This window comes from Nelumbo nucifera, chromosome 1 (genome assembly GCF_055504915.1).
Source record: "Nelumbo nucifera cultivar China Antique chromosome 1, China Antique-T2T, whole genome shotgun sequence".
NCBI classification, from domain to species: Eukaryota; Viridiplantae; Streptophyta; class Magnoliopsida; order Proteales; family Nelumbonaceae; genus Nelumbo; species Nelumbo nucifera.
This window is the reverse complement of record NC_142649.1, coordinates 16039841-16058051: the sequence shown is the minus strand read 5'-3', so window position 1 is coordinate 16058051 and position 18211 is coordinate 16039841. Positions and strand designations below refer to the sequence as shown.

Genomic DNA, 18211 nt, shown 5'->3' with positions numbered 1-18211 from the left:
TGATAGGTTCCAAATGAGCCTGAGGCGCAAGGCGAAGTGCATGCATTTTTAAAAAAGGCGCACAAAATTAAAAAAAAACTAAAAAAATAGAAAAAAACATGTAGAAATTCTAAGAAATCAAGAAAATATCAAAAAACAAAGTTAATTACTTAATTATTAGCTCCTATTTTTTTTGTGAACAAGAAGGAGAAGAAGAAGAAGAAGAAGAAGAAGGGGGTGAAGCCCCTGTTTTACTGTAAAAACATTTTAGAAGAAAGACAATGAAAACAAGACAAGTAACAAGAGTGGGCGGAGCCCTTGTTTTTCTGTGAACAAGAAGGAGGAGAAGAAGAAGAAGAAGAAGAAGAAGGGGGTGGGCGGAACCCCTGTTTTCAGTGTAAAAAAAGAAGAAACAAATACTAAAATACTTGATGTTGATTGCTGAAAGCCTGTTGGTCGTCTGACTAAGAGATGGCCTCTGATAGAACGTCGAACGTGGCTGTTCGATTGAGAGATGGCTTGAATTTGTTGATCCAAGAAGAACGTGGGGGCTGAGGGCTTGACACTTCGACTAATACTGGGAGTCTGAGAAGCCTTACATGGCAAGTTTTTTTCTCTCGAGAGGGTCGTGACTTTCTTTTGAATTTGCTATACCATATCCAACCATTTTGGCACATAAAAGGAAATAATCTATACACATTCTATCTATAAAAGTCAATTTAAAAACAAATTAAAAAACAAAAGGCAACAAATATAGGCGTGCGCCTGGACCGCCTGGCGCCTGGTCTGAGGTGCATGCCTTAGGCGCAGAGGCGAGCACCTTATTAAAGTGTAGGCACCTTGACCCATGCGAGATGCCTACTCTCGAAAATGCCTCGCCGCCTCAAGCGCGCCCGATGCACGCCTTTTAAAACACTGCTCCATACGTAAAAAGCATTTTCAAATAAACAATCAAATAAATTCATTTTTTGTAGAAAATAAATATATAGATAATAATTTGAGAAAACAAGTGAATGATTGTGTGTGAAAGTGTTGCATAGATAACCATAAAATAATCATCTTCCATCAACATGTGGCTTGTCACATGGCCATTGGATATTCCAACATGTTGAGGATCAAAACGAGGGCCTATGGCCACTCTACCAACATCTTCCACTTGGCCAGTTAGGCCCGTGATGAATAAGTGCCAACCAATCCCATTGCTTTGACGTGCCTTACATAATTTATAATTGCAATGGGTTTAGTCAATGGGTCAACAATCATTTATTTTGTAGGCAAGTATTCTACCAAGATCTATTCCGTTGGTAGACATCATTTAAGTACCGGTACCGGACATCAATATGTTTCACTTCAAGGCATGCCATGGTGGCATAACTGAGTATCTTCATAGTTCTCATCGGTATATCAAGAACTTTCACTGCTTTTGAACCCACAAATCTGCAAGTAATGAACTCAGTATGTACGACAAATTTAGGTACATAGCTTTGCTTTCTTGCTCATCGATGAGACAATTGATCCTCCTAAGAGGAATCAACACCCAATGGTGAATTTGCTATCATTTGGGTCACCTGCAAAAATAGCATGACACTAATCCAACACTTCCAAGTAATATGAGTTTGAAGTGTTTTACCGGCTTTAAAAATCCAAGTACTATTTTAATAGCTTTCCAATGGTCTCCTTAAGTATCTACTTATATGACCAACAACACATTATATGTATAAGCCACTTATAGATTTAAGCACAAGATCTGCTTTTCATCTTCAGTATTTCTTCATTTATGGGAGCCATATCTTAATATTATCTGGCAGATTTGAGTGCCATTCCCATGGCAGTCCTTGATATAAACTATCTTTTCTAAATAACGTTATTGAAAGATCTAAAGTTCTGACCCCCTTATCTCTTTGAGAAGCATTTTTCATTTTCAAATTGGATTTCAAACAAATATTATATTGATTATGGACACATCATTAATAATAATTGGGATGTGCTCTACACATAAGGGAAGAACAATAAACATTCTCCCACTATTCAAAGAGCCAGCCAAGAAAGGAATTAATAATAAACCTCCTCATAATCATTGCTTCTATTTGAGTATTCTTGATATACAAAACTTGCTTTATAATTTTCTATGGATCCCTCAATATTTATTTACACACTATAGGTTTTTGTTTTGATAAAAACAATTAATTCCCAAATTTGATTTTATTTATGGTTTCACACCATATCATGCGTTTTCCATAACATCTATAAAGACAGTAGGATTAAAAAAAAAGGCAATAAAATCAACATAAGGGATTGCTTATTTAAATGTAATAGTCCATTAATCTCAATGAAGGGAACCCTTTTGTTTGAAGAGGTAAAGTAATTAGACTCAAAAGTGTAAGATTAAGTACTATGAGAATTTGTACAAAAAAAAATGAAAAAAAAAAGATTATAACTAGGACTTTCAAAAATGGTCCACCCTCCCTGAATTTTGCTTTGTAGGGATACAACATCTTTTACTCTCCATTAAAACAATAGTTCCATCAGATTTATAACTAATAAATATGTGAACTTTGCCATTTTTACTATATGAATAGTATATAAAGGTACACTCAATGCTCATTGTTATCCAACTTACTTCTTTATTGATTTGATATAGAAATCATTAAACAAGTTGGAGATACAATTTCCCCTATTTCTCTTAAGGAATTTTTTTTTTTTTGGCATTTTATCTAATTAGATTTTCCTTAACCAAGTACACATGTCCAAGTCTAGAATCCATAACACATTCCCTTTCCCTATGTGTTTTCACATTCAAATGGCCACATTTATCTGAAAGGACAATTGCTAATAATTTCTTTGATACCTTTCCTTTCCTATAAGGGAATTGATTCTCGCTAAGATATGGTTCACAACATTCATAATGCATTCTCATTTTGTGCATTCGATCATTCGACCTCATTCAAATGGCCACTATCTTCAAATGGCATTGGGAAAGAAAGTCATCTTTTGGTTCCTCAAATTAAGGCTTGAAGAAAAAAATAAATAAAAATAAATCCTAGTGTATTGTAAGTAGCTAATACAACCTCAAAGCCTTGAGCATTTGAATAACTAATCTCTCATTTACAACCAATGCAAAGCACAAGGTAGTCATTGATTTGGCCAAGAATTCCGACAAAAGAAAATTTTGAGCCTAAAAAATTCTCATTGATTTTGGTCACACCAAAAAGTAATTGAAGCAAATACTTTTGAGTTGTAGCAGGCAGTTTTTGTGAGTAAAAATAGTAAAAAAAATGTGTGAAAAATGGAAAATAGCTGTTTACACTTAATTCCGTTGATCAATTTTCAGGTTCATGGACCTTGCTATCTGTCCTGTCAGCAAAAAAAACTTCGAACCCAAGAATGGAGCTCGTTTATAACTGGATAGCAATGAACGGAACCTCATACAAACAACAAAAATAGCAGTGAACAATTAATTTAGCAGAGTAATATTTAAAAAAAATGACAAATCAATAGCTCACAACCTTGGCGGAAATGATATAGGACCCAAAAAAAAAAAGAAAAATAATTAATGGTTAAAAAGAGAATCAAAAATAAAAAATGGTTTTGTAATACCCGATTTGAGCCTTGTGGCGATTCGTAGATAGAAATCCTTGAATCAAAGCAATATGGAAACTGATTTGAAACGCTTGGGCATGATTTACTGCTCGAATCGACCTTATCCGACTAAATGAATCTTGTAGAGATGGCAATCAGCAAAAAACCCTAAATTTATTTTGGGTTCATTCGGCTCTGATACCAGTGATTAACCCGTAAAGGTGCAGAGATGAGCGGCTGCTACTTGGGCGCTCCATACCTGCACAAAAAGGAGAAAAAAGTAACTGCCATACAAAAAGGAGGGAATTTAACCAGATTGGGACAAATGTCTCAGACCAAGGATCTAACCACTTGGTCATGGAATTTGGATCCAGAATAATCCAACAATAATAGTTTCTCTATGCATAAAAAATATTTTTAAATAAACAATTAAATAATTTTTTTTTATAAAAAAAAAAAATAATAATTTGAGAAAAACAAGTGAATGATTGGGTGTGAAAGTATTACATAGAGATAACCATAAAATAATCATTATCCATTAACATATGGCTTGTCACATGGCCATTGGATATTACAACATGTTGAAGATCAAAATGAAGGCCTATGGGTGTGAAAGTATTGCATAGAGATAACCATAAAATAATCACCGTCCATTAACATATGGCTTGTCACATGACCATTGGATATTACAACATGTTGAAGATCAAAACGAAGGCCTATAGCCACTCTACCAATACATGTGATGTGGCTTTGACCATACGGATGATGCTGAAGTATCTAGCTAGCACTACAATGGGTAGATCAAAAGGGATTGTTAAGTTGTGACCAATGAGTATCAATGATTTCTTGGCTTATTTAACGGGGCGCATAGGGGTTTTAATCACATTAAATATTAATTAACATGAGTGAGTTCAGATAGAATTGAACCTAAACTTTCTTAGCTTAGAAGTTATGCATTTAATTATTAAAGAAATAAAGAATATAATTAAGCATTGAGTAGGGTTTTTTTTTTGGCTTAGGAAGGAAGAAATGGAATTTTTTTCCATCTATAAATACTCGATAGGTCTTGTGGGGAATGGGCGCATATTTGAAAACAAATCTAGATCTCTAGAGGATTTAATTTCAGATATCTTCTTCTGTTGTAATTCATGGGCTGCTAACACTGAGATATCATGACCTCTCCCTTAATGATCTTAACAGAAATATCCAAACGATCTTACTTCTCCCAAATCACTCTCAACCAACCAAAAGTCTTCAGATACCATATATTGAAGCGGGGATGATTCTAAATTTTGATGGGAGTGTTGCAGGCAATCCAGGCAAAGCTGGGATAGGTGGACTTTTGAGGGATGAACAGGGACTGATCTGTTGGGCTATCAGTGGTCCAATAGGTATTACAGACTCAAGAAAGGCTGAAGTGATGGCAGCCCTCACTGGTATCAGAATAATAAAAACCTTGGACATTCAGAAATTATGCATGGTTGGAGACTCAGCTAATACCATCAAATGGCTGAAAGAGAAGGAGGGGGGCCCGTGGAGGTTGAGCCATTATTTGTGAGAGGCAGAGACTCCTTGGAAAATTTGAATGTTAATCTGATGTGGATCCCGAGGGAGATGAATCATATTGCAGATGGATTAACTAAATTTGGAGCAAACCTAAAAAATTTATACAGCAACAAGCTTCCCTCTTGTAATTCTGTATTTCTGCTGTTTTCTTTTTTAGTATATCTGCTCATGTACTCTTTGTCTCTTTCAATGAAATCTGTTTAATTTTTTCTCAAAAAAAAAATAAAAAATAAATAACTAAATACTCAATAGGTTATAGCCTCGGGGCAAGTCATTTTGATTTAAGCCTTCAATTTTCTCTCATTCCCTTTCTTCTTCCTCTTTGGCTTTGACAACGCCATTAAGGCTCAGTTTGGAAAAAGTACAAATACAAATATATACAGTGCAAATACATACAAAACAAAGTAAATATAAGATTTTGCACTCTATAATGGAGTTGCAACTGTAGCTTGTGTTTCCTTTCTCATTCGTATCTCTTTTTTGTTCATGTTTCCCTTCTCAGCTTTGAATTCAGGGGCGTATACTGTACATCAGACCCAATTAGTGGGTGAGCCCCACTAGCAGTCACCATTCACTGAAGAACCTTCCCTTCTCTAAGTGAGGGAATGCTCAATGACCAAATTAATTATTGAGTCATCAGAAGATATATGCTTTTCATTTTTTGTTCTTAATTGATATTGAAATAACACGAAATGGGGATTATGCTACATTTGGAACTTAGTGGGTATGATTTTAGAAATATGAAAAAAACTAGTGCAATAATTCCCTGCACTATCCTTTCAAGGTTGAAATATTTGTGGGGTCTGAGAGAGAGGGAGAAGAGAGAATTGGAAGATTTCATGTCAATAGGAGGGACAAGTTAAAACCAATCACTCTTACGTACTCGACAAACGTTACTACGTTAGGTCTATTCGCTCGCTAAAGGCCCCAATTCCTCCTTGTCTCTGTTTAGAATGAAATGTTCAGAAAGATGAACAGGGTATTTCCATCAATCAATGAAAGATCAGTATCCTGGTCCATGGACAATCTGGGCATTTTGAAAAAAGAATTTAAACTAATGCATCATTATTCACGGGTTTGATCATAGTACGGAAAAGGCATGAATCCCAGAAAAATTTACAGCCAAACCAATGACCAATCAACCCGTACCATAAAAGAGGTGACCAATCCAGTGGTATTCGAGGTGCTTTGATTGGTTGAAGTTCTTTCAACAATATTTTAGAAATTTATTTTGAACTGGAACCATTCTAGCCACTGGTTTTTAGGTTGATGGTTCGATTTAAATGAACAGTCCATTTTTATAAAAAAATTTAAAAAATTAAAAAATAAGTAAAATAAAAAACGACAAAGAACTATTTGAATGGGTCAACAGTTCAATTGCCCGAGTCAATGGATCGTTGACCAATTCAACGATTTTTTGGCCAGGGACCAGGTTTAGGGTAAAATGGAACTGGTTGCTTGGATGGTTGTCGAGTCGAATGGTTCGACTATCCGGGTCAAAACATTGTCTTTCAGTACCATATCTTTCCCGTATCATAGATTTTTCTTCATGTATATATTGTCATTTTCTTTATTGGTTTCATGTATTTCAAATCTTCATCTTCTTGATTACTTCATATATCTGCTCTAGTCCATCGTTTGTAAAGCCCCAAGTATAGCTAGTAGTAGTATTCCATATGAATACATGATTGAGCCATGGTTATAATATAATGGAAATGTCTAAGATTGTGTTTGATACCATTACTGTTGTTTCTACGTGAAGTATTTTTTAGACACCTAGATGGAGCATACATGCTTCTTTCTTTGTGTTGATCCACAGCAACTATTACCCTCCGCTCTTTAGCTCAAAATTCAGCTATATTGAAATGTGGCAGCCGGATTTGATCCCAGGTCTCTGTTACAACGAGTCAAAGGTCCTACCAACTGAGCCACACACACTGTCGTTGGTAACCTAATAAAAATAAAGTAAGGAATGTTATTGTTGCAATCTAACATTCCAAGTTTAAGAGACCAGATTATAGTTGGTACACACAACCACCTATTTTCACTTTCTATATTGTTTATGCATTTTTTATAGTTTTATTCGACCATATAGATCCACCCCTCTCTCTCTCTCTCTCTCTCTCTTCTCCCTTTATTGGAAAAGGAAGATAGATTGAAAGTTCAAGCTCTGGAACTGAATATGTAATTAACTATAGAGGTTCCTCATCTATCCAGCGCTTATACATGGCCAAACACGCCTTGGGCTGGTACTCTGGAGCTGTGTGTCCTCCGCCCTGTATGAAAACAAACATTACATCAGCTTTCCTTTGTTCTATTACTATGGATATTCCATTTTCCACTGAAGAAAGAAAGAAAGGAAAAGGGCAGAAGAATCAGATTGCCTTCACAGTCGCAAATGTCATGTTATTGGAATATGTCCTTGTATATCTGCACCAGAACCAAACACACCATCTCTGCAACTGTCATTTCTAACTTCAATTGAATTCTCATATTAATTCAAAGACGATGTTGGCATTCATGAATTTGCGAAAAATCAGACGTAGGACCTACCCTCCAACTTGTCCATCCACAACCCAAGACCTCCAGCCATCAACAATGGAGTAATTGAGAGAATGTATCCATGCTTGAGTGGCCAAGAATGGCACTATAAGGTCATGATCACCGCTGTTTTTAAGTGCAGAAGCCTTTACTATATTATCAAAATGTCACTTGGACGTTACACAATACAGAATGCAAGATAAGATATCTCTCACCTGTAAATAAGAGAACGGTATCCTTTCCGGCTTAGATTTACATGATAACTGAAGCTGCTTTGGATTTCAGCTGTATAAGACAACCCATAGTTGCACCTCCGCCATTCTCCAATTGATCCCTGTTTTCATCATCACATTCACATGGATAGAGGGTGTTAAGAGGATAATAACCTATTCAAGACCTCACCTAACATCTTCAAGCTTTTAGGTTGAACTGTTCCTTAAGATGGTATTAGAGCCTGTGTGATCAAGTGGTCTAGTGTTCAAGCCTCATCACACCATTCATGATTAATTAACTTCAAGCCCAATGGGCTTTCATGTGAGGGGGCATGCTAGAGAATAAAAACCTATTCAGGGGCCTCACTTAACAGCTTAAGCTTTTAGGTTGAACATTTCCTTGAGAGAAGTTCCTTGCTTTACAACCATTTACTTCCTTAAAGTGATTCATTACAAGGATTCTCGATGGTATAATACTCATACCTTTCGAATGTTCAATGCTTTTCGGACATTATCATCGTTAGCCCAATAATATGACAATAGATAGCCATCAGTCTGAAACAAAAAAAAAAAAGAAATAAACTTGTAGTGCAATTATGAACCTTTTGTGACATTAGCAGACGAAAGCAGAGAGGATGACAGAGATATATACCCTGCAGAATTCTGTAGAAGAAGGTTGTGGGTCAAGGATCTCTCTGGAGTTGTCCTCAAGATATCTTCTATCCCCAAATTTTTCTTTTGGCTTTGGGGATGCAAAGCCACAGAGTGGTTCCAAAATGTGTGCAGTATTAATTCCCGAAAGACACTGCAAATGCAATATGATCAAGCTCTACCATTTGGTTTTAACAAGGATGCATGTAAGATGACAAAAGGAATACAGAATATATAGAAGAAAACTCCCACCTCAGAGAAAGCCTGCATATCCTGTAAACACTGTACATTGCTGGGATTTATATTGACATACTCCCCTTGGCAGTTTATTTTGGCTGACTGGAAGAAGCCATATCTCTCCTTGTGTCAATTAATTCTTGCACATAGCCAACTACGCTTTGGGAACTAGGACTTTCTGTTTTCAATAAGACAAGGATTTGAGAAATTGATTTACCTGGTAGAGTTCATCTGATACGAGTCCCAGTCCATGAGCATGTGGTAGTTGTTTGTTGCTGTCATAACTCACATCCGTTACAGGATTACCAAGTAAATATCCCTGGAACCATATTCCAGATGGTTAAATATTTTATGGACTAGCTCTTGTCTGTAATTCTACCACAAGCTCAAGGAATTAAACAGGTTAATAAGTTGATATTATACTAGTTGATTATTTCTATGTTTGTCATGGGAAAGTTATGCGGAGTTTCTGAAACTGCACTGAGATATGCCCAGTGCTGATTCTGCTATCTGCAATAACTACAACTGCTGCTGCTACTACTACTTCTTTTTAATACTCTAAACAGGGTTGTTTATTTATTTATTTTATATTTTCACAACCAAAGAGATGTATATGACAGAAATTAAATGAAATGATTTCTTTTGTGCCTGTCTTCTGAAAAACATTAATTACTTACTTTGATATTGATGAATGGTTCTTCCCCTGCATCATTACCTGCAATATATTACAAACTTGAAGATACATTAAGCTGCCCTTAATTTGTATGCTATGCACCAGGAAAACAAATTGATTTTCAGCCATTTGAAATTTGGAATGTAGAGGGTTGTTATGTAATTAAAGGTTGTGTTTGGGTATTCAATGATCCAATCTGAAATTGAATTAGAGTAGTACTATAGGCTGAGTTTGGAAGGAGTACAAATGCAAATATGTAGAGTGAAAAATCTTATAATTTATATTATTTTGTATGTATTTACCCTGTACATATTTGCATTTGTACTCTTTCCAAACTGAGCCAAAGGGAATATTTCTTGTTTAACACCCAAACTAGAGAACATAATAGTAGGAAACTGAAGCAATATAATTACCCTCTTCACCTGCCAGACTTTAGCTGAGGAGTCCTCTGCTCTGCCACATGGCAGAAGAAGAGTCCCGTCTTCCATGTTTAATAAATTTTAGGCTGTATTTGGTTGCAGTGCAAATCTGAACCAAATTTTGCATTTGGTTCAGTTTTGCAATTGTTTGTTTGTAATTATGGTTGTAAGTGGGTTGCAGTACACATTTCATTTGCACTGATGTAAATGCATTAGAGTGCAAAGGAAAAGCTTTGCACTTGGAAACGTTCTTGAACATGACAAATTATCATGGGTAAAAGAGTAACTGCCCTCAACATTTTTTTTTGACCGAAAAAACAAGCAGAAGCAAGGGAACTGAAAGGGTTGTTGTGTCATGCCCAAAATCGTTTCTAATAGGAAGGTTTTCTCAAGTGCATAAGGGCTTAGTGTAAAGTATTCTGGTTTATTTTTGCTTGAGTTTTGACTTCATCTTATTTGTTTGTGAGAAGTAAAATGGGTGATCTCCATTTTAAATGAGAGAGAATAGAGGTAGGAAGAGGATTATCTGTCTAGAGGAATAAGTTAGGGTGCAAGATGATGTGATTCCCACTATTTAAAAGGAACTAAGGTAGGAAGAAGTGGTGCAAATTTTGCATTAGTTTTTGAATGTAAAATTTGCATTTCATGCGGGTGCAAAAGAGGCAAAAGGTATAAGGCCCCGTTTGGTTCTCAAGAATAGGGGTCTGGAATCAGAATTGGAATAGGCTATTCCGATTCCAACTATTTGGTTGGGTGGAATCGGAATCCTATTCTCATTCCTGTTGGAATGGCATTTCCCTATTTGAGGGGATGGCCATTCCCTACCCCTCACTTGGGAATAAAATCCCATTCCTGCTGATTTTAATTCCCATTTCTATTCCTATCTGTATCAAATAGACTATGGAAATGGATCATTCCAATTCCAATTTCAATTCCAACTGTAAACCAAACGACCCTAAATCTTATATCAGATGAGAATGCATTCATAATCAATAACAACTGTTCAGAGAGAGAGAGAACCATTTAATATATCTATAACGACAAGCGGGGCAGTCTTGCCAGAATATGAATCCCCACCGATATAAACTGCATTTGAAAGGAACTCCGGATGATCCATCAACCACTGCAAATATATATGAACACAACCAAAACCAGTGTAAGTTGAGATATACATGTGGGGCGCCAGTAACCAAAGTTTTAGGTAGTTCATATTAATACCTTCCTCAGAAATTGATAAGCTTGTTGACATGATTTTATGTCGCCTGTTTGAGAACCTTGAAAGCTACTTGAATATGAGAATCCTGTTCCAATAGGTGAATCTAGAAATATTATGCTGGATGCCTGCAAATTGTAAACAAAATATCAGTTTGGATCTTCTACTCCTACCTCTAGTACACTGCAGCTGCAAATCACAACATGTAATTAAGTAGGGATGCACCTCGGGTTGGCCTTGGGATGCTTTGGGCTGAGCCCATTCAAATTTTGATAAAAAATTAACCCGGGCCTACCCAAATTGTATCTTTGCATGCAAGTATGAAAGATATTTCCAATGTTTGGCTGTAGTATCATGTGGGTGTGGGCAGACATTCTTATGGGTAGCAGTTCTGAATGCATAAAATATTAATATATCAACAAATACAGATTAGCTGAAATCTTTAGCTGTTCAGAAGGCTGTGGAACCAATACAAATGCCCCATGCCCGTGATAAAAAATACATGGGGCCCATACTGAGAGATTGAATGATTGTGGGTCCCATGTAACAAAAAAAATTGAAATCATATTTTTTATCTACCTATAAAGACTTAGGCCCCGTTTGCCGCGTCTTTTCATGCAGTCTTTCGGTTGCTTACAAGCCGGGAAGACCGAAAATCGATCTATTCCTGTTTGGCACACAGAAGATCTCGCCGCCAAAAGATGGGGTGCTGAAAAGACGTGGGAAGCCCATTTTGGGCTGATTTCGGGAAGCTCCAAATGAAGCTTCCCGTGTCTTCCGCGTTTTAATCTCGTGCGAAAGGACCCAAAATGACGCACGGAAAGATGTGCATCTGCCAAATGGTCTTCGGACTGCCCAGATCTTATGTCAAAAGCTCAATGCGTCTATTGATTGTCAAAGCTACGAGAAGATCTTCTCAAAAAGACTTGCCAAACGGGCCCTTAATATGTTCTAGATCTACGGATTATCTATCATCTCCATAGAGCAATTGCAATTTCTTCTCCAATAATTATTTTTTTGAATATATTATATAACATTATTTATTTTTAAATTTTTATAATTTTTGAAAATAAAAAATAAATAATAATTATTTAAATAAAAAATAATTATTAATTATATTTGCACTTAGAAGTTGTGCAAATGCATGTTTTATGATTGGATAGGATAATTGGTTTTTCCATCCCTAACTTAAGAATTATAATTTATAAATTATAGTTAAGCATAGGTTTTTTAATGAAACTATAATTGATTACAATGTATTTCTTCATAAAACCATTAAAATATATTAATTTAATGTATGTGCACCTCATTGAGGCATTATACTTAGTGTTATTGATGCTATTTTATGATTTATTAAAGTATTTATTGTATTTTCGTGCTTATTTATGTGTATCTTAATTTTTTCTCCAATACACATACATATCCAAAACATATCTAGATATGTCTCTTAAAATTACCTTTCCAATACACTTGCATTTTTTATACTTTAAACCTTGGCTAATATGTAATAATGACATAAACTAGCATGCAATATCCAAGTGAATAGTGGGAACAACAAGGGAGGGAGAAGGGATTACAAGTAATGCACCTTGGTCCATGAGTAGGGGTTCAATGCTAAACTAGGCAAGCTCCCATTGTATTTCATCGTCTCAATGCGTAGTGGACCTACAGTTAAATTGAAAGCTTCATTCCACCATGAAATAATGCCCTGCCATTTTCAGTGGTTTGAAGAAACATTTTCCTTCTTTCTTTCTTTCTTTCTATAAAGAAGAGTGAGAGTTAATCCTTCATAGGCAATGTGGGATAAGGAACGACACATGGTTCAACCTGTAAAGCAGCTATTAGGTTTATCTAATCATTTCTCTATCAATTTATATGCATGTCCAATTAGACCCAAGCTTTTCATGTTTTTTTTTTTTTAAAAAAGACCAAGTCTTTTTCAAGTTAATTAGTTTGGTTAATCCCATTGCCCATAAAATTGGGATATCCTCCCAATAAAAAACTGTCCCAACACAATTCCAACATATGTATCTTATTACACTGTAAGACTGGGACCTGATGTAGGTGTTGGAATGTCTTTTATTGGGAGGACACAATTATATTTAATTAGTTGGAATGCGGACTTTATATTTTTATATAGAATGAGGCGCACTTTATATTTTTTATTAGACCACATCGTCAATTGTTTCTTTGTCGCACACTACTTCTAAGCAACTGAGCATGCGGATAAGGTGTTAAGGATCCATGAAGTTGCATGGAATAGGTGCCTAGAATTCGAATCAGTGGTCCATTCTGATTCCAATTTTCCCATATGGGAGAATGCCATTTTAGACTTCACCCTTGAAAATAGAATTCCTGATTAGTATATTGTATTTTGGACCTAGTGCCGCTTTGGTCTTTAAATTTAAATGCAATAATTCAGTACCCCAATTCTCAAAATGTGTCAATTCAGTACCTACTATTAATTTACTGTTCAATGTCTCTGCAAAAGACACAAATGCCCTTCGAGTGTTATCTAATTTTTTTTATCAACCATTGGCAGAAAATTAATAATCCCAAATTCTTGCTTCTTCTATTCAAGAAAATTGGGGGCATGTCTTAATGGACATTCTGGACCCCAACTTTCTTGAATAAAAGAGACAAGGTTATAGGACTGTTAATTTTTTGTCAATATTTGGATGATTGATAAAGAAAATTAGATGACACTCGAACCACATTTGTGTCTTTTTCAGAGACATTTAATGACTAGTTAATGGTAGATATTGAATTGACACATTTTAAAAATTCAAATAATGAATTATTGCATTTTAAAGTTTGGGAGACCAAAGTGGCATAGACTCAAAGAACATGGTACTAATATAAAATTTTCCCTAATAATAAAATAATAATTTTTGATTCATTCTGATTCCAACTCAAAATGAATCAAACAACAATGATTGGAATCCAACTCCAATTTTATATGACCCAAACAAACATTAGGAATAAGTGATTCCAATTCCAATATTGATTATGAACAAACGGATTCTTAAAATTCCTAAAAAGGCTATTGCACAATGAGAAGACGGAAGAGTCACCGACTTACTGTCGGGAGCACTGGGGATCTTCTACGGTTCTACCTGAAAAGGCAAAAACTTTTCCACGTACTCTACCTACAACCACAAGACACTACCACCGTGTATTGAGGATTCTGATTTCTGAGGTTCAACACCCCAAACAAACCTGCTCTATTCATTCATACAACATTTATTTTTAATTAAAGTATGACAATATCCATACCGGAAGAAGTTTGAGAAATTAAAAACACGAATACCAGATGACTGGTTATCACTCTTAATATTATATCGTTATCAGTTTTTTCATATCAAGTCCCCTTTTGAACACTTCGCCTCTGTACTTTTTGGGATATCTTTTTTGATGTAAATTGGGAACTGCGTACAAAGATTAATCTTTTGGAAGTTATTTGAACTGTTACAGACATTTTTTTTTTAAATTGGAGTGAAAGAATTGAAAGAGAAAAGAAAAAAAAATAATGGAGAAGAAAGCAAATACCGATCTCAAAAAGAAGTCCTGATAAAGCAGAGCAACCAGGACCTCCGGTGAGCCAAAGCATAAGCGGGTCGTGCTTGGGATCCCTCTCTGACTTAATAAAGTAGTAGAAGAGATGCACATCCTCCGACTCATCCACACTCACATAGCTGCCAAATGCCAACATATATCCAGAACTACTTGTTAGTTAAGCTCAATCAAATCAAAGGAGGCACCTATCTATATACCTTCATCGAATCTCTTCGTCTATATGTTTATATATTTTATGTATGTAGAGATCTACAATAAAGAGATTATGATGCCGTATCGTCTACCCAGTTTCTAACTCGAACGGAAGAGGGCCCTGAAAGCCAGGGAGAGATTGAATTCTTGAACCAGAGAGTGCAAGCCGTGAGGACGAAAGCAGTAGAAGCAACAGACAGAGGAGACCAACAGAGATGATGGTTGCCGCCATTTCTCATGCCCAGCAGGCAGCAGCGCCGGTGATGGAGCCTGGAGGGGAAGATAACTGATAAAATGAGTGAACGATGTGGGTGCAACGGGTGGTTGTCCGTTATCTCTAACAGATGAAGTAAAATATATGTCTCGTACACACCCAGAGGCGCAAATTTGGGCGGTGGACTTAATGGTTGCTTCCAAGGAATGAAAATTTCCAAGTTAAAATGGTTTGGTTGTCGTTAGAGTGGAGCTAGAGTGCTTCTCTAACGGGTTATCCTTCTAATCAATGAGATGAGACAAACCAAGTAATGTGTCATGTGCAAAAAGAATGTCAGTTCGGATCAGATAGGGCACAATGTTGTAATCACATTAAATGAGTACCTACAAATTTTTCTTGTGGCGACTGCTCTTAAAAGTCTTCACGCTATCTCTTTATTATGAGTTTGAATCACCTGCCCACAAAATACGTTCCAACACCCTCCCAACATCTCATTCATGGCTGGTGGGTCTCGAACTCATGGTGACAAATTGGTAGGTGATCCAACTCCTTTAATATCACATTCAAGTTAATTGGTATATGAAAGGGGAAAAAAAAAAGTAATTAAGGCTTTATTGAAGAAACGTTTTGTATAGGATTTTTATTGAAAAACTAAAGGTGAGCAGTAAATAAACACCATTAATAAGATTGATAAACATTTTTTGATATTGTATGATAGCTAGGCATAGGGGTGAGCATTTGGTTTGTTCGGTTCAAAACTGAACCGAAAAAACTGGATTTTTTATAACCAATCTACTGTAGGCTAAAACCGAAATTGGTTGGAACCGATCAAACCGAACCAAAATTTTATTTGGTTATTTTGGTTAAAAACCGAAATAGAAATCCACCCCCAAGTCCCCAACCAAAAGGCAAAAGCATTGATCCTTGGCACAGCCCAATGACAAGAGCTCCAACTTGCCCACTAGGCCCAGGCCCACTGCGATACCAAAAGACCTTGAAATAAATAATTTTAAACCCATCTACTAGATTATTTATTTTGGTTGGATGAAGAAAACTCAAATGCCAAATGTTCCAGTCTTCGAAATATAACATATTAACATTAAATCAATGTAGGGAGAAAACAAATATGTCAAGAACTCTAGATATACAAATATAAGTGATGCTACGCGATCCAGGCATTCCTAGCTGGTTGGAACTTGGCTCCTATCTGTGATTGACGGCACCTGAGACGAAGAGGAACGTGAAGAGTTCCCGGGTAGCTCTCCCGGCGGGAACACTCCGATGCTTAAGTTAGAATTCTGAGAAAACTTGAGGAAATGCAGAGAGAAAACTAAGAGTGCTGATTGCGCTAGCTTCAATACCTTTTTTTCGCAAGGGTTGGGGTTCTCTTATATTGGAGTTCTGTCAAATCTGGCTTAACCGCCTTTGCCGCAGCCGTTACTGCCAGAGCCGAGGTGGCGGATGTGGGCAGCCGTTGCAGGGTATGGACCTGTCAGGCGCGCCACATCTAGCAGAAGTGGCAGGCACGACGTCTTGACAAGAGACGTGGGCACAGCCTCCGGATTCGACGGGTACTATTGTTAGGCAGATCTTTTCTGTGGGTTGCCGAGCTACTTTGCACCGAGCTGCCATGGCCCGAGCTACCCTACACCGAGGTGTCGGGGTAGCCGAGGTGTGAGTGTTCGAGTCGAGCCTTAGGCAAATATGGGCAGGAGCATTGGTTGGATTATCCTGAAGTGTCCCCACTTCGGGGTACTTCCTGTAGACTGGGGTGTTCCCTTTTCAGAAGGAAGAGTTTGGGTCTCGGGAGGAGCTCGGGGCCCACCAGGGGGAGTTCGGGTCTCTGGAGGAGCTCGGTAGTCCTCCTCCCTTAGGGAGAATTCTGAGTGTACTAGATCATTCTACTCGGCGAGCTGCTACGTCCGTCGGGCCACGTCGTTGGGCTCTGGCGAGTTTAGTACACCGAGTTATGGTCAGGCTGCCATGCTGACCTGTCACTTATGCCAGGTTGTACCCACGTGTCCCCACGCTACGAGGTCGGGCCAAATCACCCTCCATCAATTGTCCCCACTCCCCGTGCTGGGGGTTTTGACCCAGTGCGGGGAGTCCGTGGTGTGCCGGGTGGATTTGGCTCGGAGCTCTGGCCTCCTGGTCAGGCGGCTTATGGGTCAGACCAGCTAACTGCTTGGCTTGATCAAGGGCAATCCGAGTCGCATACAGTCTACGCGCGGATGTCACGCGATTTATGAACTCCGTAGACGTCAAAAAACGCGCTAAACCGATTTCGCCTCGAGGATCGCGTAGCCGGTTTCCTTGAGAGCCGTCAGATCGTCTTGATCTTGACCGTTGATGCTCGAGTACAGTGGCCATAAATAGCGGGGGTCCTGGTCGTTTTCCCTCGCCATAAGTCCTCAGCACTTGTCTTGAGCTCGCGTCTAAGGTCTCCAGCTCGGGTCAATTATTCCTAGTTTGGTTGCTTTATTTGGTGAGTCTCCTTTGCTTTTCTTTCAGTTTCCTTTCCTTCCAGTTCATTTCTTTCCTTCGCTATGTCTAGTTTCGATAGTCAACTGGATGAGCCCGAGGTAGGTACCTCGGCTCAGGGTGACCCCACCGAAGTCCAGTCTCACAAGGCGCGGAAGGCCTCGGTTAATCTGGCGTCCACCTCTCACTGAGGTCGGATGTCAGATAGGTTCAGTCCCTCCATTATGACCTTGGAGAGGCTTCGGTACCTCATCCAGCAATACAATTTGCCTAGGGAGTATACCTACAGTCTTCTTGTGGGTAACTTCCCATGGGAACACGGTCCTAATGAGATTGTGATCTTTCGGGAGCAGCTTATAGCTGGGCTCCATCTCCCTTTCCACCCTCTTATCGTAGAGGTCCTAAACCACTTCAATGTCACCATAGACCAACTTCACCCAAACTCCGTTCGTAACGTGGTCGGGACCATATCCCTGTGCTTCGAGTATGCTCTTCCTTTGAACCTTGATATTTTCTGCTCAATCCTCTCAATAAATAAGAGCGCTTCAAGCGTTCTCCCCGAGCACAGGCGGGCTTACTACCTGTCCCATCGATCGGGTTTCAAGTTGTTGCACAAGCTTGCTAGCAATGTCCCAGCCTGGAAGCAGGACTACTTCGTAGTCCGGAACACCGCGGGGT

General features: G+C 37.9%; 1 protein-coding gene across 6 annotated transcripts; it reads right to left on the bottom strand.

Annotated features, from left to right (window-relative positions):
• Positions 1 to 6962: 6962 nt before the first annotated feature.
• On the bottom strand, positions 6963 to 15304 carry LOC104611578 (serine carboxypeptidase-like 1). 6 transcript variants are annotated; one of them, XM_088895787.1, is made up of 14 exons: positions 14931 to 15304; positions 14620 to 14765; positions 12659 to 12735; positions 11076 to 11198; positions 10878 to 10980; positions 9443 to 9480; positions 8983 to 9084; positions 8781 to 8867; positions 8530 to 8682; positions 8361 to 8432; positions 7881 to 7999; positions 7678 to 7791; positions 7509 to 7595; positions 6963 to 7400 (listed from the first exon to the last, which is right to left on the bottom strand). In XM_088895787.1, exons 1-13 carry the CDS (start codon positions 15068 to 15070, stop codon positions 7526 to 7528), a joined length of 1344 nt encoding a protein of 447 aa, XP_088751913.1. In that variant the 5' UTR covers positions 15071 to 15304; the 3' UTR covers positions 6963 to 7400; positions 7509 to 7525. The 6 variants fall into 6 exon arrangements, with proteins under 6 accessions (XP_088751913.1, XP_088751938.1, XP_088751969.1 ...); XM_088895812.1 differs by having other exon boundaries at positions 7509 to 7586; XM_088895843.1 differs by having other exon boundaries at positions 7509 to 7580.
• Between the last annotated feature and the right edge of the window lie 2907 nt (positions 15305 to 18211).